The sequence below is a fragment of the Colletotrichum jinshuiense genome, chromosome 1 (assembly GCF_051148585.1).
Source record: "Colletotrichum jinshuiense chromosome 1, complete sequence".
Classification (NCBI taxonomy): Eukaryota; Fungi; Ascomycota; class Sordariomycetes; order Glomerellales; family Glomerellaceae; genus Colletotrichum; species Colletotrichum jinshuiense.
This window is the reverse complement of record NC_139302.1, coordinates 645,860-670,380: the sequence shown is the minus strand read 5'-3', so window position 1 is coordinate 670,380 and position 24,521 is coordinate 645,860. Positions and strand designations below refer to the sequence as shown.

At 49.8% G+C, this 24,521-nt stretch overlaps 6 protein-coding genes across 6 annotated transcripts; 3 read left to right on the top strand and 3 right to left on the bottom strand.

Moving 5' to 3' along the window:
• Positions 1-1,907: 1,907 nt before the first annotated feature.
• EsH8_I_000178 (uncharacterized protein) lies at positions 1,908-8,435 on the top strand (the record flags this gene model as incomplete). Its single annotated transcript, XM_083267591.1, has 2 exons — positions 1,908-7,335; positions 7,516-8,435. The coding sequence occupies 2 exons, from the start codon at positions 1,908-1,910 to the stop codon at positions 8,433-8,435; spliced, it is 6,348 nt and encodes a 2,115-aa protein (XP_083118029.1).
• A 228-nt stretch (positions 8,436-8,663) lies between these two features.
• EsH8_I_000177 (uncharacterized protein) lies at positions 8,664-9,490 on the bottom strand (the record flags this gene model as incomplete). Its single annotated transcript, XM_083267590.1, has 3 exons — positions 8,664-8,824; positions 8,883-9,035; positions 9,121-9,490. The coding sequence occupies 3 exons, from the start codon at positions 9,488-9,490 to the stop codon at positions 8,664-8,666; spliced, it is 684 nt and encodes a 227-aa protein (XP_083118028.1).
• Positions 9,491-12,037: 2,547 nt separating this feature from the next.
• EsH8_I_000176 (uncharacterized protein) lies at positions 12,038-13,999 on the top strand (the record flags this gene model as incomplete). Its single annotated transcript, XM_083267589.1, has 1 exon — positions 12,038-13,999. One exon carries the CDS (start codon positions 12,038-12,040, stop codon positions 13,997-13,999), a length of 1,962 nt encoding a protein of 653 aa, XP_083118027.1.
• A 1,481-nt stretch (positions 14,000-15,480) lies between these two features.
• EsH8_I_000175 (cytochrome P450) lies at positions 15,481-17,319 on the bottom strand (the record flags this gene model as incomplete). Its single annotated transcript, XM_083267588.1, has 5 exons — positions 15,481-15,914; positions 15,970-16,572; positions 16,629-16,697; positions 16,754-16,856; positions 16,921-17,319. The coding sequence occupies 5 exons, from the start codon at positions 17,317-17,319 to the stop codon at positions 15,481-15,483; spliced, it is 1,608 nt and encodes a 535-aa protein (XP_083118026.1).
• Positions 17,320-20,471: 3,152 nt separating this feature from the next.
• On the top strand, positions 20,472-20,978 carry EsH8_I_000174 (uncharacterized protein; the record flags this gene model as incomplete). Its single annotated transcript, XM_083267587.1, has 2 exons — positions 20,472-20,796; positions 20,872-20,978. The coding sequence occupies 2 exons, from the start codon at positions 20,472-20,474 to the stop codon at positions 20,976-20,978; spliced, it is 432 nt and encodes a 143-aa protein (XP_083118025.1).
• Positions 20,979-21,456: 478 nt separating this feature from the next.
• EsH8_I_000173 (uncharacterized protein) lies at positions 21,457-23,172 on the bottom strand (the record flags this gene model as incomplete). Its single annotated transcript, XM_083267586.1, has 1 exon — positions 21,457-23,172. The coding sequence occupies one exon, from the start codon at positions 23,170-23,172 to the stop codon at positions 21,457-21,459; it is 1,716 nt and encodes a 571-aa protein (XP_083118024.1).
• Between the last annotated feature and the right edge of the window lie 1,349 nt (positions 23,173-24,521).

Below are 24,521 nucleotides of genomic sequence, written 5' to 3'. Positions count from 1 at the left end.
GACAGGTCGTTCGATGACTTTTATTACATCCAGTTGTCCAATCTACCTAATCCCACTTCTTGTGAGCCTCCTCCTCACCATAACATTCTCACATTGATATTTCCCTCCACCATCTCCAATTTCCATGATATCCAAGTCTTTTTCGGTTTTATTTAATTTAAATTTTCCTTGTCTCTGTATTCAGTTACCTTATCAAGCTTAAAATCAAGCCAAAACCTCGCTTCAGCACATCTTGTCACCGACAAGTTTTTACAAATTTCAGGTGAGCGTCCTACCATGTGCCTTCCATTCAAATTGCTCAAAATACCTGTCACTGCGTGGGATAACACTGATCTGAAAACAACTTCACAGTTCAAACAACATTCCTTTGAACACCACTCGGTCCTCCGACTTGCTTCAACCACCGCAAAAATGAAGTTCGACGTGGTGGGCGGGGTAATATCATTGTTCGAATTTGGCGGACAAGTTCGCGTGCAAGAACTGATTGCCTTGCTCCAAGAAACCACTCCAAGAATTGCCAGGCTTTGATGAATCTCAGGTAAGGAAGGTCCTTGTTCTTTTGCCTTCTTCATTTTCGTAACGCGTCTGACACTACCTGACAGACCTGTTCCAACTGTCGCATCTCACACACGACTTCACAATGAATCCAGCCACCCCTCCAGCGAAACCACTGTAAGGCCCGGAAGTTCACGTGGAAAGAGGCATCGCCATGATACGCTGGTGTGAATGAGTTGGAAATAACCTAGAAGTCTCTCATGCTCGACACACTTCAACACCAACTTCTTTAACCGCCGACGCCATTCCAAGGTTCATGGTTGTGGGAATTGCCAATCTGGTCACAGACTATCTCACCTCTAGAAGCATTGCTATTGTTCAAGTAAGCTGACTTCCCTTCAACGTTTTCCGGACCAAGAGCGTGACTTAACCCTGCCACCACCGGTTTCTCTTTGCACCTTGACCTTTAATGTTCAAATAGCCCGGCATCAATCTCTCAAGCACCAACTGACACCTTCCTCCAGAACTGCAGACGACAAAAACAGCCTCTGGCCCTGCCCATGACTGGTTTCGGTGGTGGTGGTAACGCTGATTCTAAGAGCGAAAAGGGATCAAATGGCAATGATTTCATCTGCTTCAATCCCGGCCCCGGCCCAAGGGCCGGTTCGAAAAGCGTCAGAGCAGCAGCAAGACCCCAACCATGATCCCAACAACATCCAAAGTGGGAAGCCGCCATTCAGACACCAAAGCCTATATAACTGTGTCGGTGTCCGCCCTGCCACTGGCGTTGGCAGAATCCCTCATGGCCTAAACGATGAGATGCTGTGGTTAGATTTGAGGCAGGGGAAGTGGAAATGTGGGCACATAATTGTCAAATTGAAAAGTAGAAGAATGCACACCGGCGCTTGATAACGGTCTTTCATGAATTTGCAGTGGGGAGGTCCGCTTTGTCCCTCATTTCGAGTAATGACTGTTCAAATTCTCCGATATGTTTATGGATCAAGCTTGGCATTGGCCAGGGGAGCAAGAAGAAGGCTGAACTTCCATTATCCCAATCCTACCTAGTAAGCCGTCAAAGCTCCATACAGGTAGAATCCCGTTGTGGGGCTGGCCGCCTGCAAGCTCATATTGCGATACTATAAAATTCATGGTGGGTGACAATTGCCGCTTCGGGGGCCCCTTTCACCACAGCTTTCTTCCTTTACATCTTCGTTAAAGTATTGAGCCCAGTCCAAGACGCGCCAATCCTACTCAGCCCACAACATTACAAGTCAACTCGGGAGGTTTCGTTACCAATATCTTGTCATTTTAGACGCCATTTCCAAGGTTTGCCTTCCTCAACCCCACAGCGGCTGTTTCCCACACCCATGTCAGAAGCTGACAGTTAGGCCCGCTAAACAACTGGAGTCAACATGGACCCTGGGATCATAGGAACATACGTATCCGGGCCTTTTGGAACCCGGGACGACTGTCTCTCGCAAAGCGACGTCGCCAGGCTGCAGTCCTGGTTGAAACCAACAGATTACCTAGCCGACTCGTCCGAACTCAACCGACACCTAGCCTCTCGGGCGCCGGGGACAAGTCTTTGGCTCGCGAAAACGCCTCGGTATCAACAATGGATCTCTTCAGACGACACTGCCAGCATCTGGATCAGGGGAGCCCCAGGCGCCGGCAAATCGGTTCTAGCCGCATCGACTGTTCAGCACTTGAGCGAGTCAGGGACTGATGAAAGCGGCGTGCCTGTGCTCTTATTCTTCTTCCGAAAAATCGTGCGAGCGAACCGCTTCGCGATCTGCTTGGTGAGGGACTGGTTGGCTCAGCTGCTGCCGCACAGCGTGCAGCTGCAAGGGGCTCTGCAGAAGATCATCAACAGCGAGGAAGTCGGCTCTCTTAATATCGATGACCTGTGGGAGTGTCTGCAGCAAGGGCTAGCCTCTCTCAATAAGGTGTACTGCGTCGTCGACGCCCTGGATGAGATGGATGATTGCGACGCCGCCGAATTTTTCCCCAGGCTCAATGAACTAGCAACTTTCCGGCCCGGAGCTGTCAAGGTCTTCATGACTAGCCGCCCGCGACAGGATCTCCAGATGCATCTAGCAGCCGCGTCCATAGTACACATCAGCCTGGAAGAGGACCAGGTTGGGCAAGAGATTGAGGTTTTCGTTGCCCACCAGCTCAGGCAAGCCGGCTTAGACGCCCTAAATGAATACGGCTCTCTAGTCAGGAGCATTTCATCCAGATCCAAAGGGTTACTTTTATACCCACATCTCCTTATAGACCAAGTTCTGTCAAGTTTGATAAGGGGAAGAGGCTTTTACATTGACGGACTACCTATTCATCTCGAGAAGGTGTACAACCAGATACTCACCCGACAGGCCCAAGAGCTTGGAATCAAAACCGAAGTTCAGGTTGCCCTATTAAAATGCGTAACGCATAGTTCCAGGCCGGTGCGCCTCCACGAACTTGCAGGCTTTTTGGCCTGGACGGTACCAAATATACCACAAGACGAGTCGAAGGCAATCGCTCGGCGAGCATGCCATCCGCTGCTGGAAATCCTCGAAGATGAGAGTGTGCAAGTCATCCATCACTCCTTCTCCGAGTTCCTCTTTGATAAGAAGAGACTAGCTGCTGGCAATCACACGGTTCAGTTTCCAGTCCTGGACAATGGAGCAGCTCACAAGGACATTGCCATAGCTTGTCTTGAGCTCAATTGCCGTGTCATGCAGGGGAATCAGTTTCAAACTGCGGTAAAATACCCGTTCTTCGACTATTCCAAGGAGTTCTGGCTTCACCACGTCATGTACAACAGGAAAATTGACGACAATACCCTTTTTGAAGCTTTGGAGGCATTCAGAAAGGTGTACATCAAGATGCCCCATGGCCTCAACGGGCGTAGTAAACAACCCCATACAAATCCCAGCTATGGCTTCTGGTCTATTAGATACGACACGCCGCTTCATTTCGCCGCAAGTACAGGGCTAAATAATTATGCACGGAAATACCTGCCAGAATGGCGCCATGCCATGGCGGAACAGAGCGCCGGCTTCTTCGGCCGGCCCCAGCGCAATCCGTCCCCGCTGGAGTCTGCAATCATCCTTGCCAGCGGAAACTGTAGCATCGATTTGGTTAGAATCTTATGGCCGCAAAACGATCTTTCGTTTGAATGGGCACCGGGAGTTCGAGCGAAAATACTTCTGTCGGCTATCTGGAGTGAGAATCCCCCCTTTCTTAAGACAATCCTCGAGCTTGGAGTTACACCAGCCTCCGACCCTGATGTTAAGGCGCGCATGGAAGCACAACCTCCGAATTCCACAGAGTGCTTGGCAGAGTTGCTACCATTCATTGATGCAAAAGATTCATTACGCCTCATGGGCAAATATGTGGAAGCCGGCCAGCCTGAAGGTCTGGGGGTTCTTTTGCGCCCCGAATTTTACGACAGCCCCGGGGAACTGCGCCAGCAAGAGTTGCTTAAACGAGCCTGCGAAACCAGAGAGAAATCGGCAGGACACGTCCAATGTGTCCGGATTCTGCTTCCGTTCTATCCTGATGTGGATGTCAAATCGCGACAAGTGGCACATCCGTTTCAAACGGAACCGGGCAACGACGCCGAGGCAAAGGGAATTTTACACACTCTCATTCGTGCCTGGGACCAAAGCAATCATAAAACATCCGCCGAAATATTTGATCTTTTGATCGCAGCAGGTGCAGACCTCGAAGGCAGGGACGAATTTGGTGACACGCCAGTTTTCAGTTTCTTCCCATCCTCTAAAAACGAGTCGTCCTACTCATGGGATTATTCATCAGAAGCAAGTACAGAAGGACTTCGATACATCCTTGAAGCCGGTGCAGATGTTTCTTTACCTGGTAAGGACGGAGGAGGAATTCTGCACCGGGCTCTGCGGAGGCACTTGGATGTGAAGTTGTTGGAAATGCTGATTGACTACGGCGCCGATGTTCATGCTTTGGAACCTTCGAGGGAAGGGGACGGTACGAGGAAAACCCCCATTCTGGCCGCATACTGGCCTTCTTACCGTACGAGTCGCAGTCCATTCGGCCGTCCCTCTGTTGCTGGTAACACCCCTTTACAAGTGACGGAGTTCTTGATCTCGAAAGGTGTAACAATTCGAGATGCCGGTAATCCCCTGCAAGTAATTGAGGAGGCCCTCGAATGGTGTGATGCTGAGTCTCTCAGAATCCTTCTGGCAACCGATAGTGGAGAGACTTGCTTTGATAGCTGTTTGTTCAGAATTGCAACGGAAGACCCGCCGGTGGGCGGCACCGACTTTATGGCGAGTGGTCTAGGAAAGCAACCTCGGGATCCTCTGCCCTTCATCCAAGCACTCGTCGAATCAGGAGCCGATCTTGAGACGCGAAGGGATGGAGATGGCAAGACACCGCTACTTGCTAGTGTCGTCTTCCCGAAAAACAGATTCGAAGCCTTTATTGCAGCTGGAGCCGATATTTATGCCCAAGATCATAACGGGAGGGATGTCTTGTTTTGCTTGTTCCCTCCGGCATATGACTGGAGCTGCCAGGGTCCCAATATTGCTTTGATGGATGATATCATCCAGGCTTATGGGCTTGATCCTCTGAGAAAGGATGAAGAGGGAAACACTCTCGCCCACCTGGCAGTAACGGTAGGATTGGAACACCGGTCCCATCCTACGTCCCGAGAGGAGATAAGTGTTTTGTTAAACCATCTTATCGACTATGGCATTTCTCTCCGGGCAAAAAATTGTGCAGGCCAAACGCCCCTGCATATTCTCTTCGATGACAATATGAGCATGAAGCATGGCATCAGCGATACCATGATTCATGTCCATAAAGTTATCGACTTTTTCGCTCACGCAGAGGAGGTAATTGGCATCAACGAACGAGACAACGAAGGTCTGATGCCACTCCACATGGCCGCTATGAACTCTCAAGGATTGAGTGCGGAATTCCTTCATCTTCTTCAGTCCTATGGCGCAGATCTTCGAGCGAAAGCAAAACATAACCGTAATGCCCTCCATCTGGCTTGTAAAGCCCGTAATCCGGCATCGGTTGGATACCTTATTGATAAAGCGCCCGAACTCATCCATGAAGTCGACGACAGCGGCCGTACGCCGATATTCGATGCATGTGTGTCCGGGGTTGTGGAGTCAGTAGGTGCTTTGCTTCGAGCCGGAGCCAAAGTCGACGTGGCAGACACTCAAGGATGGATGCCTCTCCATGCATGCGCCGAGTTTGGTAAAGAACAGTGTTTCTGGGCCGCGAACGAACTGAGACTGTCCAGAGGAGAAGACATCGTTTTCGACCGATACCGACCATGCACGCCTCCTTGTGGTAAACCGCGAGGAAGTTCAGACCAGTTCGGGCCCAGGAAGCCGAAGTTTCGGGATGACTTGAAGGCGGTAAGCCCGTGTGTACTTGAAAACGAAGACATGGCAATTATGGCTGTCGTCCGAGCATTGCTTGATGCGGGAGCTGACCCGACCATTACAGTCGGAGAGAAGGAACAAACTCCATACGACCGGGCTAGAGATCTAGATTGTCTCAGTGTTGCAGGTGCACTCAACGATAAGAGCCTTAAAGTCTTTGATGGTGAGTACAATGCTGCTGGCAGTCACAAAAGTCTTTATCAAGGCGGCAGTATTACTATCGACGACGCGGTTTTACGTGAGCCTTGGACCGCCATCTCCCGGCTGTCTCTTGGAGACATCAACCGGCTAGTTGAGCAGGATGCCAACCTCTCCGGCCGTCTGTTCATCGATAATCAGTCCGCGGGCGCAGACACGCGATACATACTTGGGGCGAGCTTTGTGGAATCTGTTATCGTCAACGGCTTGACTGAAGCTGCCATGGCAATCGGGGACGCGGTGCACTTTGGAGTTGACCATGCTGCCACCCTGATTGACAAATGGACCAGGGAGGCGTTGTTAGCAGGGAAGGGCAACCTTAAAATATACGAATCAACCTCCTGGCCCAAGTACAACGATATCTATTGGCACCCTGAAGACGTCAAGACTTTGGATGCCTTCCTGAAACCGACTTCATGGACCTACGAGCCAGCGCTGCAGGTAGCTTGCAGAAGAAGAGCACCCAACATGGAGATGATGAGGACATTGGTTGAAAAATGCGCAGTAGACGTACTTCAACCCAGTCTAAGGTCATGCAATAAGGGATTTTTCTCTGAGAAGGAGGTGCGCACCGCCAACATCATTCTCCACGCTATGGCTGAAGAGCAGGCGTTTTGGCAGCTTGAAGCTATGCGATACCTCATCGATCGGGGCGTTGATGTAAACGCCCGCGACTATTCGGGCAACACCCCAATGCATATTGTGCTGAGTAACCGCGGTATATTCAGAGATATGTTTGTCAAGCTTCTGCTCGGGTTAGGGGCCGACCCACAAGCCAAAAACTGCGAGTACACATCGTGTATCTCGCTCGCGTCTGGCAAAACACTGGCCTTGTTCGCTTCTTACGATACGGCGACGGCTGAGGATCTTGGTCGCGAACTAATCCAATGCGTAGCACGACTCGATAGCGACGCAGTCAAACTCGCGCTTGACTCTGGAGCCGATGTTAGTCGCGTTGATAAGGTTTTCAAATTCAGAGAGGGCCGCCATGATAGGGCATACAGCTCCCGGATGGAAGATATATCGCCTCTTTACGACGGCATGATGGCTACACCATTGTTTACCGCAATTCTGTATCAAGACTGTGATTTCGATGATCCATGCCAGATTCAGAAGCGACAAACGATCGTTCGACTGCTCCTTGAGCGGGGAGCCGATCTCTATGTTACATTTCAGAACAACAACTACGATGAATACCCCTTGATTCACGCACTATTCGAAAGTGTTCGATGCCAACGACGCATTTTGGAAGTGTTCTTTGAGTACACGAGCTTTAATGGGAATGGAAACGTGGACTTCAATAGACGCGACCAGAAAGGCAGAACAGTTTTTCTTGCTGCCTGTAACTCTGGATTATGCTGGATTCCCCATAAATGGACGAAAGAAAGGGTCCTAATTGCAGACATCGAAGCATGCAAAAAAGAGATGGAAGAAGACGAAGGAAACACGAGACCTCGGCAAGGCGAGGAATGGTTGGCCAACTGGGACTCGAGCGGGTTGTTTCTTCGTATGCTTGATCACGGTGCAGATATTGCCGCCGTCGATTATGATGGACGAAATGCGCTCCATATCCTGCTTGCAAACCCTGGCGTGCAGGAAGACCATATCCTGGCATTCCTTTCACGCCCAGAAAGCCGCCGGCTTATTCACGCAAGTGATCGTTACGGTTTCACGCCTCTGCAAAACGCGCTTCGCATGCTACGGCCAACCATCGTCACAAAGCTTCTCGATCTAGGCTCTGTCGGTTTGACCGAAGCAGATCCTAATGGAATGACGGCTCTGCATCATATTGCGGGCCAGTGTCTGTCCATATCTGCCAGCGACCCAAACTGGAGGCTAAGGAAACCTACATTGCAGAAGCGCGGCTACTTAAACAAGTGCAAGGAGCTGTGGAAGAAGTGCATTGCCCTTGGTGCGAACATCAATCAGGCGGATGCCGACGGCAATCCTCCTTTATTCCATTATCTTCTACAAGAAGACGATCCCGCCTCTTTTTGGTACGGAGGCACTCGACTGTTTGGGGATCCGAAGGCCAACACCGATCATAGAAGACACTTTGACGACTTCTTCTCGAGTGCCGATGTATTGGTGCGAAACCGCACCGGCGGGACCGCACTGCACATGTTGGCCGGAGAAAAGACTTTAAAGGGAACAAGATATACAAGCGCGACCAGTCGACCTCATAGGAACTTGTTTGTCTTCATGGCTGAGGGCAAAGGCATTGATCGTTTTATCGAGGACGCGAATGGGCAGACGTGCCTCGATGTTGCAGCGGCAGAAGGGAGGCAGGATATTTTGGAATTGTTCCAGCAAAAGAAGTAATTATGGAGCGGTACATTTTACGACCTATGGTTGAAGCTTTAGGAGTTCTGAGAAGCAGCAACACTCGAAAGCGTGTGCAAAATTTGTTTTCAAGTTCTATTTTACAATTGCAAGTTGGTATCTTGGTTCTTATGTACAGCAATGCGATGTGTGGCTGGCTAATAAAATACAAGGAAAGCGTTCCTGTCTGGTTCCCCAAAGATGCAAAGCTCAGCTCTTGAGCGATGCTTACTGGCCGAAGGTGAACTCAGGGATCTCGATGGTGGTGACGGTCCAGGTCTTGCCGCCGTCGCTGGTGGACATGTCGCCGGTGACGCCCTGGCCCTTGCCCATGGTGTTGATGTAGTTGGGGTCCTCCTTATCGAGGATGATCTTGGTGTTGATCCAGGCTGTGATAATAGTGTTAGCTAGCAATTTCACCAAAAGCTCGACAAGTAAGGGACCTACAGTGAGCACCAACGGTTCCGCAGTCCTCCGCGGCGCACTCAACAGCGCTGCCCCAACCCTGGGCCTCGCCGTCCTTGGTGGACAGGGTAGCGACGACCTTGTCGTTGATGGAGACGGTCTGAGTGTAGTTGCCGGTGGCATCGTCGAACTTGTCTGCAGGAAGGAAAAAAAAAATCATTAGCAAACCGCCCGGACTGGTGAGATTTCGGCAGGGAGACCAGCGTGCTAAATCACGTACAATGCATGGTGATTTGGTCACCCTCGGAGGCGTCGGTACCCTCGGTTTGGACGGGCATCTGCGATGTGGGGCCGGTGCTCAACAGGGTGTAGGCGAAGATGGACCACTTGTCCGTGCCGGTGTTGTCGTAGTTGGAGCTGTCGGCAATAGACTGGATCAGATCGCCGTTGGAGGTGCCCATGCCAACCCAAAGAGAGGCGCTGCCCTTGTTGTTGGAGGGCACTGAGGGGAGGACGAGGGTGGAGGTGGCCTCGCGGATCCAGGAGTCAGAGGCGACGGGGCCGGTGCTGAAGGCCGGGCCCATGGCAGCCTGGACGCCGGCGACGGCGGTGACGGCGAGGGCGGAGACGATCTGGTTGGTGGAAGGCATTTTGACGGTTTGAGGGTTGAGTGAGTGTTCAAAGTTGGTATTCAGGTGTAGTTGGAGTTGTATCTATGGACTGGTCTGTCATAGGAGAGGCTCATCTTTGCTACTTATATGCTCTTGCTGTGAGGTATCCAAGTTTCATGAATGGGGGGCCGAAATGGAGCGACAGTTGCTGTACCCCGTACACGGCAATCGGCAAGACTTACTCCTTACGAAAATATGGCTGGCTGGGTCCAGTATGTTTCAACAAAACAGCTTTTAGTGGGTTGATGCAACGACCAGCACAGGGCTGCTATAGCCCATTCTCACGTGTTGTATACTGAAAAGGAGGCTGCATATAGTATATTTACTTACGGATCATGACTAAGTATCCTTCCTTCCTTGTTCGTAAATGATCCACGTCTGATTTCCCCAGAAAGATTGCCCGCATTTGGCGTAACATTCGACAGTACTTTTGTCGGTTTGCCAGGGATGGATTGACTAGGTCAGAGCGGGCGGATGGGGAGAATTCTGGAAGGCAGCATGGCCATATGCTTCTCCAAGATTTCAACACTGTAATGCCATAGAGACCCATGCCTTTATTTCCCTATTTCGATTTTTTCTCCATTTTTTTGCAATTCAGTTGTCAATGTTCCTGAGATGCAGATGCATTGGTTAGTTTGAGTGTGTGGCTTGTCTATTTTGCAAGCGCTGTGCTGCAGCAGATTTACTGCTTCATCCCTCCCGCAGTAGACGCAGAGTTTCAGACGTTAACTAAGCGCCCTGCCTTATTGGGCGCTTTGTTGTTGCTGTTTAAAGCCTAAAAGTGTTACAGGTATAGAAGAGATGACACGGGACATTAATTAATTTGCCGCGCAAACTTACATAAACTGGCGCTATTACACTCCCACTCCCGAAAATGCTGCGCCCTTTGTCTCCACTCGTTCCCCCCCTACTTGTATGCTTGGTTCAAGCGAGATTGAGATAAACTGACGAAGTGGATAGATGATGACACAAGAACGAGCTGTCCCCCAGCAGAATAAACTAGGAATTGTCCGACTGGACATAGGACGAACCAGGGCGAATCCGAGAGACTGCCGGCAATATCCCAGCAGGGAGCCAGCCTCCCGGAGAATATCTCCACAAGTTGTGGACGTTGGCTTGGCAGCCAAGGCCAACCCACCCCCTCACTCCCGCCGTCCGAGGTTTCTGTCGCTGCATTTCCACAGTCTGACGATTGAACTGGACGTCGCGTTGCCTTGTTTCTGAGCTTCTGGCTCAGATGGATGTTGCTTCCCTTGTATCTTATTGCAGAGTAATCAATTTTATTCATTTTTTTATAATGCGTTTTCCATCTGGAACATGTCCGACTTGTCGTATTGTGGGGGAACCATTGCATTCGTGGAACCGCAGGTAAAACGAACGAGGAAAAGTGCAATAAAGGTTGCCGTCTTTGCTCCTAAGTGGTCATCTTCTTCTCGGACCATATTAATCTCAGCCCCGTCTCCTTAATTTTTGGTCCAATTTCTGTGTTCCAATGCTGCTTCACTGTGCCAGATGGTTGTTATCAGGTCATTATTATAATTGATTGATTGCAATTCCCTGAAGCGGATTGTTCCAACAGAGGGGGCGGCTCCGCGGTTAATTATTCTCCTTCTCATTCTGCTCCTGGTGGAACTTGGACTGATAGAGGGAGACGCATGGAGTCCTCGCCTATTACGAATCCGCATTTCCAGGGGATGCAATTCGTTGAGAAAGTTAGAATTGGTACTTTTGTCGACCTTTTTTTTTCGCAAAGTCAGAAGGACCAAACACTGTGTTCGAGGTTGGCCAGAGAGCTGGTTTTAAGTGAGCGAATTCACCCTCCCTTTCCTTCTCAGCTACTCTAATCGGGCTGTTCGGACAATTACACATGTGTAGCCGTAACTCAAAACCTTGATCCGAGGATAGTATCGGCATTTGTTGTCCTCTTATCTGGTCCATCTAAGGATTGTTTCTAAGCGTGCAGAAGCAGGTCGGGGGGTTGGGGTGCATGGTGATGAGGTATTACGCCGTAGACAGCCAATTGAGCACCACAGATACGGGCAGTGGGACACGGCAATTGACGCCAATGTAGCCTGCTGACATTCGGCCCGGCAGCTTCCTTGGCCGAAGCTCAAAAGGCCTATCGGCTTACAGTTAAAAGCCGTTACCTCCGCTAACAGCCAGGGATCCGGCTCCGGCATGGTGGAATTTGGAGACTCCTTTCGGCGCTGGAGCTACCGTTCACCGATGTTGATTTCTCTAGCACGATATGATTCAGAGGCACTAAGATGCACGTCTATCAGTATATCTCGTAGTGCTTGATAACATCATATCGATACACCTCATGGTCCTTGATAGTATCACGAACGTGACACACAATAACATAGATTTGGATGCTTCAAAGGCTGATTATATCCAGTATAATTTACGTTAAAATGCCGTCCCTCTGCTATAGGTTCATCCGGCTCAGTCCGAGATAACTTGTCGTTTATCACAACTCTGCAGTCTTGTTGTCGCTTCCACCCTGGCTACGCCAGTCTGACAATAATGTGGTCTTTATTCCTCACTTTAGCATCCATATCCCTCGTCAACGCTACTTTTGTTGACCAAGGACGGGTTCTTAAACTCAACGGAATTTCCTACTACACCAGCGGCATTTCGGTTGGTCAACTTGGAAGCAACAGCTCCAGAAAGGCCATCCTTGCCGCAGCTCAGGTTCCCAACCAAGACGTCTTTCCACTTACTGTCATTGAGACACCTGACAACAAACTCACGAAGGAGGTTTTTGTGAACATCACTACTGCCTATGACGATGCGGATGATGTTTTTCAACCCGCCTTTCTGCACGCCATCTATCTCCGCAGAAACAGCTCAAATGGCACCGCACTCAATGCAACCACTTTCTCTGCTCACCTAACTGAACTGGGTACTTCGCTAGTCGTGTCTTCCAGTCATCTTAAAGACCTTCCCAAGGGCATCGCAACTGCAGTTGCAGATTTAGGTCTTCCCGTGGGGCCATACTTTGTCTCAGCTCACACCGGAAATATCTTCAAAGCATATCGGTTATACGATGACGACAACCTAGCTTTTGTGCAAGGCGTCATCAGCGACGAGAGCGACGGGTTCACAACTCTCCCCGCCCTCACTGAGAACGTCATGGCAAAGAGCATCGCGGTTCCATCACGACTCTACTACACCGAGACTGACGAAAAACCTCTTGCCGGCCTCAGGTTTGGGGTCAAGGACATTTTCCACGTCAAAGGAGTGTCCACAAGTGGTGGAAACAGGGCCTACTTCTACTTGTATGGTCATCAGAACCACACCGCACCCTCAGTTCAACGCCTCATCGATCTCGGCGCTGTCCTCGTTGGCAAGATGGGCACTGTGCAGTTTGCCAACGGTGACCGTCCCACAGCTGACTGGGTTGACCTTCACGCACCCTTCAACCCTCGAGGCGACGGATACCAAGACCCTAGTGGGTCATCCACCGGCCCTGGGGCTGGAATCGGCGCATACGACTGGCTTGATCTGGCTGTTGGGAGTGATACGGGAGGATCGATGCGCGGTCCGGCAGGGTCTCAGGGCATCTTTGGTAACAGGCCCTCCACGGGAGCCGTCTCACTCGAGCATGTCATTCCCCTGAGCCCCGTCTCAGACACGGCCGGAATATTCGCACGCAGCGGGAGCCTCTGGGCCAAAGCCACCCAGGCATGGTATCAAGACTTCCCTTCAAACTATACCTCCTACCCCAAAACCCTTTACCGATCGACTGCGGAAGGTGGGGCTTGGTCTGGAGACATTGTCGGCGAAGAAGCAACATCCCTGATTGCAGCATTCGTGGAGAAGCTCGAGGATTACCTGCAGGTTGCCTCGACCCCTGCCAATTACACGCAGTTGTGGGCCGAAACTCACGGCGACGCTCCCGCGGACGTCAACGACATGCTCTACCTCACGTATGGAGTTTTTGTCTCTCACGACCAATGGCAAAAGCTCGGTCAATCATTCTTTGAAGACTACGCGGCGAGGTTTGATGGACGCCAGCCGTACATAAACCCTGGACCGCTGGCCAGGTGGCAGTGGGGTCAGGTCCATGCAACTGAAGATGTCTACGCCGAAGCACTTCACAATATTTCGACCTTCAAGAATTGGTACGAGACACAAGGTTACGGGCGGAAAGACCCCGAGTCCTGCTCCGAGGGTCTCTACATCTATCCCTGGTCCGTTGGCGAACCGTCATACCGCGACGTGTACATTGAAGCCCGGACCACGCCGCCTCTTGGATTTGACGATTCGTCCGTGCCAGTCATGGCCGGTGCCCCTGAAGTTGTTGTCCCAATTGGCGAGGTCCCATACAACAGCACCAAGTCCTTGCGTACGGAGTACCTCCCGGTGACTATGGCTTTAAGGATGGCGCGGGGCTGTGATCACCATCTCGCGAGCCTAGTTCAAGATCTTGAAGAAGAGGGGATTCTTCGTCCAGTAGCTGCAGGCCGTCGGCTTTATCCTTGAGAAGTCACCCCTGTTTTACCTCATTCAGATATCAACCAATTTATCTGGGTCTGGAGTTGGGTCACTTTATCGGGAAGCTGTTCAGACTACTTCGCATGATCCTCGAAGTGACATCAAGATAACGTTAGGTAACTTTGCGTGCTGCTAAGAGTTGAATAATAGTAGAATCTTACTCATACAACCTACGTAGGTAGAATAGCTTCGGGATTATAATACGATTTAGTATTTTCGTCCCCCAAAGGGCGTTTGCATTCTTCCCCGTGGACATCTTTCTAGATCCAGGCTGTGCTTTAAAACGTATCACTGTTTACTCAAGGAAGATTCAGATCTAGTCCTTCTGATGTGACTTGTTGTATAAGGTTTCACAACCGAAGAACTGGCTGTTCTCTCAAGGATGATTTGATATACTCATACTCTCCAGAGAACCAGTTATATGGTAGATCAACGCAAATATCCACTGATTGAATGATACATATGAGTGAGTGGATTAAGACAACGAACAAGTTTGAGAACAATGTTTTAGGTCATAGCATTTCACCTCAAGTAGCTATTCAAATATATTCACGTAATTTCAAGGACCATCCATGATGATCCGTTTCATAGCCATACCTCGAAGAACCTGCATCTTGAAATCCCGTAACCTAATTTAAGCCGAAGTTTTAACCAGTGAAAACTCCACAGAGAGATCTGCGCTTTCGCCGGATGTCACGTCAATAATGGAGATGAATTTGAATCAATGAATTCCATTTCTCTTGATGCTACAGTACGTTGACTGTAATCTTGAGGACATACAAGGCGAATCTGAACTGACAGAGTGTTGGAAAACATCAACATCCCCAAGTGTTACGGAATACTAAGAACGTAAAGTTTTCCGAGGACTCATTTACCATTACTTGCCTCAACTACAATGGCCCGAGGTTCAGACTAGAAGATAAATCTTCCTAAAATCATTGAAATAAAGTTCACTGTGTAGTAGTTGGTGTCATAAAATCAGCTGAAGATCAAATTCCTACTCTTTTGATTGGATGTCTGGGAAAATGCATAAATGCAGTTGGTACTCGTCGGCGTAACGTGGCACAAAATGGTTGCGGCCCGGTCACCAGACGAATCGCAGGCAACCCAAGCATATAGATCCGCACAAGATAAGATGGAACAATCATGAAATCATTTGTCAACACGGGTCTGCCGGGGTGACCAGGAAACCGAAGGCAGTGCCCCTGCAAAAAGCTTTTGAGTTATTCAACAAAAAATTGTTATTTGATGAGGAATGAATAAGAATAATGAAGGTAAGTCATTCGGATCGAACGATGTCTACTGAACACTGAGCATATCCAATCTTGTGGCTCATTGCTCTGACCATCGTCCGACCTAGATTACATCATCCCACTGAAACCACAATGCAAGCCTGATGATAGGGAGAATCCACATATGCCAACACGTCCAAGAGCGCAAAACAATCCAAACGCCTCGCACAGACCCCCTTACGCCTTGAGGCCTAGGTCACCGGTCCTCCGCCGAATCTCAACCTGGGCCTTGGGGTCTACCTCGAGTGTAAATCCAAAGTTAATTGAGCAGGGCTGGACGTCACCGGCCAGTCTCCAGTCGTACTTGAGAAGCAGGTGGCAGAGCATGATCTTCACCTCGTTGGCGGCGAAGAAACGGCCAGGACAAGCGTGTTGTCCGTGTCCGAAACCGAGGTGCTCGGGCGAGGTGCTGACAAAATGAGCGGCACCGTCATTACCAGCCCCAAGGGACTCGCGCATGCGGAGATAGCGGTATCCGTCAAAGCGCTTAGGGTCCAGGTATACGGAAGGGTCGTTCATTCGTTGGGCACTGACAGCGATACGGCTACCCACGGGCAATTCCAGGCCGTTGGAGAGAGTAACAGGCTTGGTAACTTCACGATGCATACCAACTAGAGGAGGTTAGTTCCCGTCAGGTCAGAATGTAAAATGGAATGAAGAGCTTACCGAGGCCAATTGGGTGGAGGCGCTGGGTCTCTTTGCAGAAAGAATCGAGGAGGCGCATCTTGTAGAGACCCATCCGGGACCATCCATCAGTCCGGATAACTTCAGTAATTTCCTTACGAAGGGGTTCGAAATAATCCGGGTTCTTAGCAAGGTCGAGCATCACTTGGGTGACAAAATCGGACGTGGTGTGAATCGCGGCGAAAGACAGACCAAGCTGCATGGATGCGGGGTCGGAGTTGGCATCATCGGCGGACTCTTCGCACCACTCGAGGCAGTCGTTATACTCGGGCTCCTCTTCGCCGCGGTCCAAGGCAGCCTTCTTTTCCTTGCGACGCTCCTCCACGATAGGGTTGATGATCTCTCTGGCCTCCTTCACCTGCGCTTGAAGCTTGCGGCTGAGGGGGTTGATCTGATGGACCAAGCTGCGCAGAGGCTTTGGGAACATGCGGAGGAGTTCGGAGGCAAGAAAGCTGGTTCTGGCATAATCAGAAGTGATCTGGAGCCAGTTCTTGTTGCGGCAGAGCTGCTCGCCGCCAAAGACGCGGGTTGAAACGCGGGCAACCACTTGTAGGATTGTTTCTTTGAGGACAACGGATCGCCATTCTGGTTATTATTAGCGAACTGAGCTTAAAAGACGTGGTATTGGCCGATAAACATACCTTGTTCTTCCCCGAGAACTTCGGTAAGAGTAAGCGTGGCCTCGTCCGATACAGGAGCTGTCAGCTTGGCTGTAATGATATTAGCTGAAAGACTCCGGCGGACTCAAAGATTGCATGACACATACAGAGAAACTGAGTCAATCTTGTCCGGATAACGTATTTGAGAACAGCTTTTTGAGTGTTGGCTTCCCGCAATGGCTCAAATCCTGGTAGATAGGCGTGGAAGTTCTGTGGTGGAAGAATGTTAGAACTGCATCGTATAAGAAATTGAAATAAGATTGGGGAGGCTTGCCTTATCCAAAACGCGGTCGAAACTGAGATCGTCGTGGTTGCGGAGTTCATTTGCAAAGGGCACCGCGGGGAGAATTGTCATATCTCCGACGTCTGTGAGAACCTGGTAGGGCTCATCTGGGTTTGTCTTCGCCCTCTCCAGTACGATGTGTCGAACATTGAAAATGAAATCCCATTTTACTTTCAATCCAGTAAAGTCCCACTTGTGTCGGGGGTTGAGAATGGGAAGGCTTGTGTGAGGCGTTTGTTCCCCTTGTTGGACGGAGAAGTAAAAGACGAAAACTAGGAAGGCGGTAATGAAATATGGCACTGGCTTCTCCAGAGGACTAGGGAAAGCCTGTAGCGTGTCGAGGGGTTTCCAAGTCGACGGAGACGAGTAGGAATCGTTTGTGGTGGCCATGGTCGATCAGGATCTCTGGATACAAGTTCCTGCTGACAATATGGGTTGTTCTAGTTAGAGAAACTTAGAGGGAACATATCCGAATGAACCAAGGAAGGGGATGCCGAAAGAAAAGGGAAGCTGGCAAGCGGACAACGCGTCAGCGCGGGCATTCTGAACGGACCGCACATTGGGTATGCCCGCGAAACGCCTATCGAGCCAAAAGTAGAGCTCGAGACCTTGGGGGCTGTGTCTACACCCGCTGGCGTGACAGTTGATGGGCGGTGTTTGGTTTCAAGGGACATGCAGCCGCACAGCCCGCCAAGGTCTGCCGTTGTTATGTCGGCGCATGGGCCGCATCCTCGGACGATCTCGGTGCTGATCTGAAGCTTAAGAACCAGGAAGCACGGGAGAAGAAAAAGGCTTGGAGTAAGGATATGGAGCGTCGTTTGGGCTATGGAGGGTTTGAAGCAAGAGTGTCCGGACGGCGTTGCTTATTCGAAGTTTGGGACAAACATCGGTGCTTTGCCGCAGAGGTCTGCAAGGGGGAAACCCTCCAAGGTGGTCGAGCACGGCCTGTGGCCAGGCCGAGCTTGGGATAGCGCCATGGAGAATTAAAAAGGATTCAGGATTAGGTTCCGGGGAATTGCGGAGCTTATATTTTGCGGACGAGTCCATGACAGTCAAACTCCGGTGCCGAACATGTATTATTTCCTACTGGAAGAATAATCGGACTGAATGTGCATCCCAAATAAAGTTGGACTTGTTGATGTCGAACAACGCAACCATCAGTCCGGTGTTTGCTCAATCCTATTTTCCAAGCATCTTTAGGTGTATAGTGTCGGTATTCGCGATCGCCAGGTATTTTAAAACCATCGGGTCGTCGCAGGTCCTAATAGGCTTCCTCGGGGAATGCTCAAGCCGTACTGCTAATCAACATGAAGGAACCCGACAGCTCCTCGTCACGCTTTCTGCGCACGAGCTGTAACTTCTCACCGTTTAATTTTGTTTTAAGAAAATTTAGGTGTTAATCAAGCAATTTCATCTAGCAGCTCGTACAAAAGCGCGAATCAGGGATGGATGTATTATGGGCTATCGCCGGCATCAACTTCCGCAGAGTCGCATTGTTCGCATCCCTCTCACGCTTTTTTTCATTTCAAGTAGAAAAGGTTTAGTGAACCCTGGCATCTTGATCGCCATGATGGCGTAAATTCTGCAAGTAGCTTTGCACGGCTGGACGTTATCGTTCCGGAAGCGTCGAAAAGCAATAAACGGCCCGGTTCTGGCGGGCCAGTTCAGCGCCCGCACAAAATAAAAAAATTGGAATAGAATGATAACGGTTTATGGCGAATTGCTATGTCATAGGCGTTTCCATTGCTATATTTCTTCTGTCGTCGGCAACGAGGACCCGATAAAGGTCAATATGAAACGGCCCTTGCCTTGTTTCGCGGGAACCGGGGAATGAACCGGACAGGGGTCGAAACTTGCAGATGCGGTCTTCTAGAACATAGAAGGATTGCAAGTCAAACAATCGATGTGAAAGTTCCTCTGCCTACAAAAATGACTTCCAGCCGGCTACTCTGAAACCAAATCATGCAACAAGGAATAAACTCCTGTGACTGGGCCTTCTCAACTTCCTACTAACCAAGACTACGACAAACTAAACACTGTTCATAAATCACACCAAACTGATTAGACTTGATAGTTTACCTAGATCGGAAAGCAATGTGGTGTTTCGCTTAGTTGTCGGAGAAAATTTAAATCGACATAACAGCCAGAATTTGTCGACAAACGAAACATATTCCAGCTTTCAATTAATACCTATTTCAAAACATCGATGCCAGATCCCCCTCTAAAGAAGTCACTGGTACTTTGCGATTGGGATAACGGATGCGCTATCCAAGGTTCACAACACACTGATCGATGTTTCACTTGCATGCTTTCCATTATTGGTGGCACCTGGGGCATAATTCCATGTATTTGTGAAAATAAACCAGCGGAAACTCGACTTCAAGTCAAAGCTGTAGCTTTTCTTTCACGTCATTGACTCCCAGGAATAAGCGACCAACTTGGAAGTTACATATATGTTACTCAAAGATGAACACACAGCCGATATTATATTTAGTGAGTTACCACGTTATCTATTGTGGTGACAAAATGAAAGAGGTATCTTCGCTGTCGTACTGTATTCGGTCAGTGGTGCAAACATTATCCAGCGAGTTCACTTTATCTCTGCTTTTTATTAAACGCTCTTCAAGATACAGCAGTGAAAGGCAACGTAGTAGAGACGAATTCATCACAAAATCTACCTGAAACATATCTTGCTAGCAGATGGGAATTGCAACGGAGCTTTATAGTGGCGAAACGCGGGGATTACATTTCCAACCCATGTCGATGAGTGACGGATCCTATCGTGGTGAATTGTCCGCAATGATTCGGGAGGGAATGATTCTCCGGCAGCATCGGGGAACAGAGTTTATGAAGCCTAGCCTCGTTTAGCATGGTTCATGCTAACTTAGCCTAATTTTCCTTGATGCTCTTGCAAAGGTAAATGTCTTTGATGCAACTGATAAACTTGGCGCCATGATCTGAACAACTTTATTATATTGAGCGGGAATAACTCAGGGGTATTAAATAGAACACTGCAATTATTCACAGTGTAAAATATAATCATGTTATTTTGCACAGTATGACTATTTCGGATGAACCGGGCATGATGCCAAGGAGCCGGACTCCATACTTCCCAACATTCCTTTCAACACTTGATCAGAGGTGGCTGCACTTGAGGGATATCACAAGAGTCGATGAACAAGAAGCCTGCGCTTTCTTATATGACCCCCTGAAATCAATCCTTGTGATTGATTGGACTGAATCCACCAATGTTTCTCTCGGAATGGGGCAATGGGCAGTGTTGGCATATGCGACGTTGACATTGACATGGAGACCCCCGCATTGGAGACACGAACCTAAATAATTGACTCTTCTCCGAAGAGTGGGGTGAATAGTTTGGAGTTCTCATGGAGCAGATAGAAGAATAGTCCCCAGGAAGATATAAACAACCAGTTCCTTATTCCTTCCATATTTCAAAGACCACAGTCTTCAGACGAACAGTCCTGACCCCTCTTTAAACAAAAAGCCCCTATCCACCACCACTCGTTACATACGCAGTCATCATGCATTTCACATCCCTCACATCCGTCGTTCTGGCCTCTCTGGCTGTGCAGCACACTAGTGCCCTTCCCACCATCCAGGAAAACACCTTGATCACCGTCGCAGATTCCGTAAAGGCGGATCATCCGGAAGCCTACGCTGCGTTCTTGTCGGCTCCCCTGATTCAACTTGACCTGACCACCGAGAAGCGCCAGACGGTGCCCGAAGACGGAACGCCTGACCCGGATCGCCCCGTTGTTACGCCTGATAACATCTTTGTTCTTCAGTGCTCTATCGCTGGCTTCCAAGGAGAATGTCTCTCCTTTGGAGCGCCACCTGGAAGATGCGGTACGATATCTACTTAGCCTATGCTATCTGATGAATTGTCAAAAAAGACCATTGCTGGCTAACAACTTGGTACAGTAAACTATTCTAGCTACAATCAGACTCAGGCTTTCCTGGACAAATATGACAACCAGACTAGTTCCCTGAGCTCAAACACCGGCGGGCTCTGCCAGTTCTACAAGTAAGCAGCAAGCCTTGCAAATGATCCTTGATAATACAAGAAGCGTGGGAGCTGATGCCGAGGATTTATATAACAGGTTCATCAATTGTAACAACAAGGGCGATGATCGAGGTGTTTCTCTCAGTTACAACTACAACCTTGGCGAGGCGGACGATAAGGGATACTCTGGCGACTATGATAACCAGATCAGCTCCTGTGAGTATAACAAACAAAACGGGTCATCTTTGCGCAATTCTTTACTTACTTGCTTTGCAGGGAGATGTTAAGTGACTTTAGGGGTTCTTGAAAGGCTTCTACTGTCCACGACCGGGTGGAAGGGATTTGAAGTCTGTAAAAACCTGTAGAATGGTATTTGTATACAAATGATTGTCACTTAGTTTGTACGCGTGATGAAGCTTCGATTTGACTATAATTTGAAACGAAGAATAGCTGGCTTCCCTGATTCCGTAAATACTGGTATTCCTCCATAGCAGGAAGCTAACTTAGTAATACCGGGAGAATTGCCTGACATGTCTCTTGGCAAACTTGGTATCCTCGGTCGTGCCATTGATGCCAGCCGCAAGTGCTGCATCAAGTTCCGTGACAACTCCCTCGCCCACCGGCTTGCCCAGGTTCTCAGACATAGGTCTAATTACGTCACATCGCAGCGCTTGGCCAGAGCTCATCTTCTCCATGTGAGTGTTGTTGGTCTGCACAAACAGTCTCTCACGACCCTCAGGACCAGTGAATGGTCTCCACTCAGCTGCGCCCCTCTCGCGATCGGTGTTGGGGTCCAGGTTCCGGATGAAAGAGACCCAGTACTTCCTGAACTGCGAGATGATGGGCTTGTTGATATCGTAGTACGAGGTAGGCGGGCCGCCATCGGTCCGGTTGGGACCCCAGAAGCCGTACAGATTGACCCCGTGCCAAGCTCCGAAGCCCTCTTCCTCGTATTTGGGGTCCAGGACGGCGTATTTGTAGTTGTACGTCGTCACATCATCGCGTGCGAGATAGTTTTGGATGTTGCGAATAATGCAGTGAGTACCGATATCCCCGATGGCATTGGCCGCCTGACGCCACTTCACGCCCGAGTTTGGGAAGACAGGCTGGGGCACGTTAATGTACAGGTCGTCGATAATGGCAAGAGAGTCGTTTGACAGAGACGGATCCTGGCCAAGAAGGAACTTGTTTGCCTCCTCAGAAGAGTTGGTCGACTGCGGTGCTGAGTACATAGTTCCTTCGTTGGCGCATGAGCCCCAAATCGTGGGCACCTTGGTGTATTTTCCAGCCTTGAAGAGGTTGACCATGCTGTCGGTGAAGAGGTCACCGTCAATACCGGGGTTGAACCAGCAGTTAGATGACCGAACAGCGGATTCATTGAGGGCGCGGAGGCATGAAAGGGAGTTGGCTGAGTCGGAGCAGCCCTTCTCCTTGACAAGGCAGTCGTACTGTCCCTGGCCCTGGTCCATGGTCCGCATTGTTACCCAGCCGCCCGACTCGGCGATACCTCCAGCAAAGAGTTTCTTTCCGCCGGTGTCGGCAGCCATCAGGAGGCCGACAGCTGAGCCACCAGCACTGATTCCATTGATGACAACCTGGTCAGGGTTTCCACCGAACTGGCCGATATTGGTCTGGACCCACTCCAGGGCCTTGATCATGTCCTTGATGCCAGCGTTAAGGCTGCCGCCAGCGCGGACCTCCTCGCTCTGCAAGAAGCCGTACATACCGACACGGTAGTTAATCTGCACGACGACAACCTTGCCATCGGAGACAATCTCACTGGCGTCGTAGTTGGCGTTGGAGTTCGAGCCAAATCCTCCACCTTGAATGAAGAAGAGAACTGGTAGGTTGGAGCCGACTGCAGCATCAGAGGGAGCCGAAACACTCAGGTAGAGACAGTCCTCAGACACTCTGAACCGCTCGTAGGTATCACTGACGGTCCAATCAGTGGGTTGCTGCGGAGGGCAGATGGGGCCGTGAACGGTTGCATTGACGGTGCCGGTCTGAAGCGGGTCAGCCGGTGCGGCGAAACGGAGGTCACCAACGGGAGGGGCGCCGAATTGAATGCCCTTCCAGCTTGTAACTCCCAGCTCAGCATTTGTCACGGCTCCCTGGAACTTGGCGTATCCGACATCAACCAGGGTGTCGATAGCCAGGACGCCTGGAGCCAAGATGTTCGCAGCAGCGAGCACGAAGGCCAGGTGTGATCCGTGCCACATCTTGACGATCTGAATGAATGAATGAGCTATAAAAACGCTAGAGAAAAGAATGGAACGGCCTTCAATGGGGCCTAGAGAAAAGAATGTAAATAGTGCTGGCACTGTTGGTAGAAAGAGATGAATTGTTTAAGCAAAGCGACTCATATTCCATGGTAATCGGCAACGGTCTCCTTTGAATATATGTGTAAACCAAGGTGAGTTCATTAGACAGTTCGAGGCTCTCCTTTTTCGAGGTTCCTTCCAGTGGACTGATCATCGCCCCCTGTCCGAGTCATTAATTTTGTTTAAATAAAACATTCAGACGATGCTACTCCATTCTTTTACCCCGACTTGGAGCAGCCAGTTGAACAACCGCCCCACTATAGCTGAAGTTTAATAGATGGGACGAATCCGGATGCCTCAGCCTCAAGAGTGTAAATTATATCCCTCGGAATCGCAAAATACCAGTTACAATTCCACATGACTTCTCTCAACTGGTTTTGTCACCGGCAGGGTCTCTGGCATGTAGAGGAATCGCAAGCATTACCAGGCTCTATTGTCACCGTGTTCTTATCTGTTATTATAAGCAATGGGAGAGTTTTCGATTTCCTTGCTGCAAATCTAAAAGGATGGGAATGGAGAACTAGTATTCGAGTTTTCAGGGGGAATGCGGGATGGTGTGGGATGCCAAGATATCTTGCGATATATGAAACACTGCCACTCATGGCAGACCAGTGAAGCGGTCATCAAATTTCCTATACTCCGTCCGTTAGAATGAGTAACATCTTCAATTCGAATGATTCGCTAAAGATGGTTGTGTGCTTGAGTACGAAGCTGTGCTATTCATTCCGAACGTATGCACATGCAATTATTAAGTAGGGTGCGATTTTGCAAGATTGACGGCATCCATGGGGCGCTTCGGTCGTGGGGTTTGGTTTAAATGATCTCTTTGGGGGCCGAAATTCGTTCTCATACTCTTTACGTGCGCCTAGCCATGGTAGAAAGCCGCAAATTCCTCACAAATTGGTCTCTGCTGTATTTCCCTACTTCGAGTAGGGCGCAAATACATCACGTTTCAATTTTTGGAGGCGGAGCTTGATACTGAGAGTAGAAGGATGGCTGCGTCTTTGGTTCAGACATGTATTTAGTTAGAATTTCTTGGCCGCCTGGGATTGGGTGAGACCACATCCCACCCCGGCCGGCAGTCAGATGTGCGTGCATTCGTGGGTTCGGATGGCTCGGGGACGTGCAAAAACAAATTACAGGGGGGGCTTGCTGCATCTACAAGGACTACCCGGAGAAGCCTGCGCTGTCAGGTTGCATGCGCCAAAGTTACGTCTGCATCATCTGTCCAAAAGTGACCCTAGTGG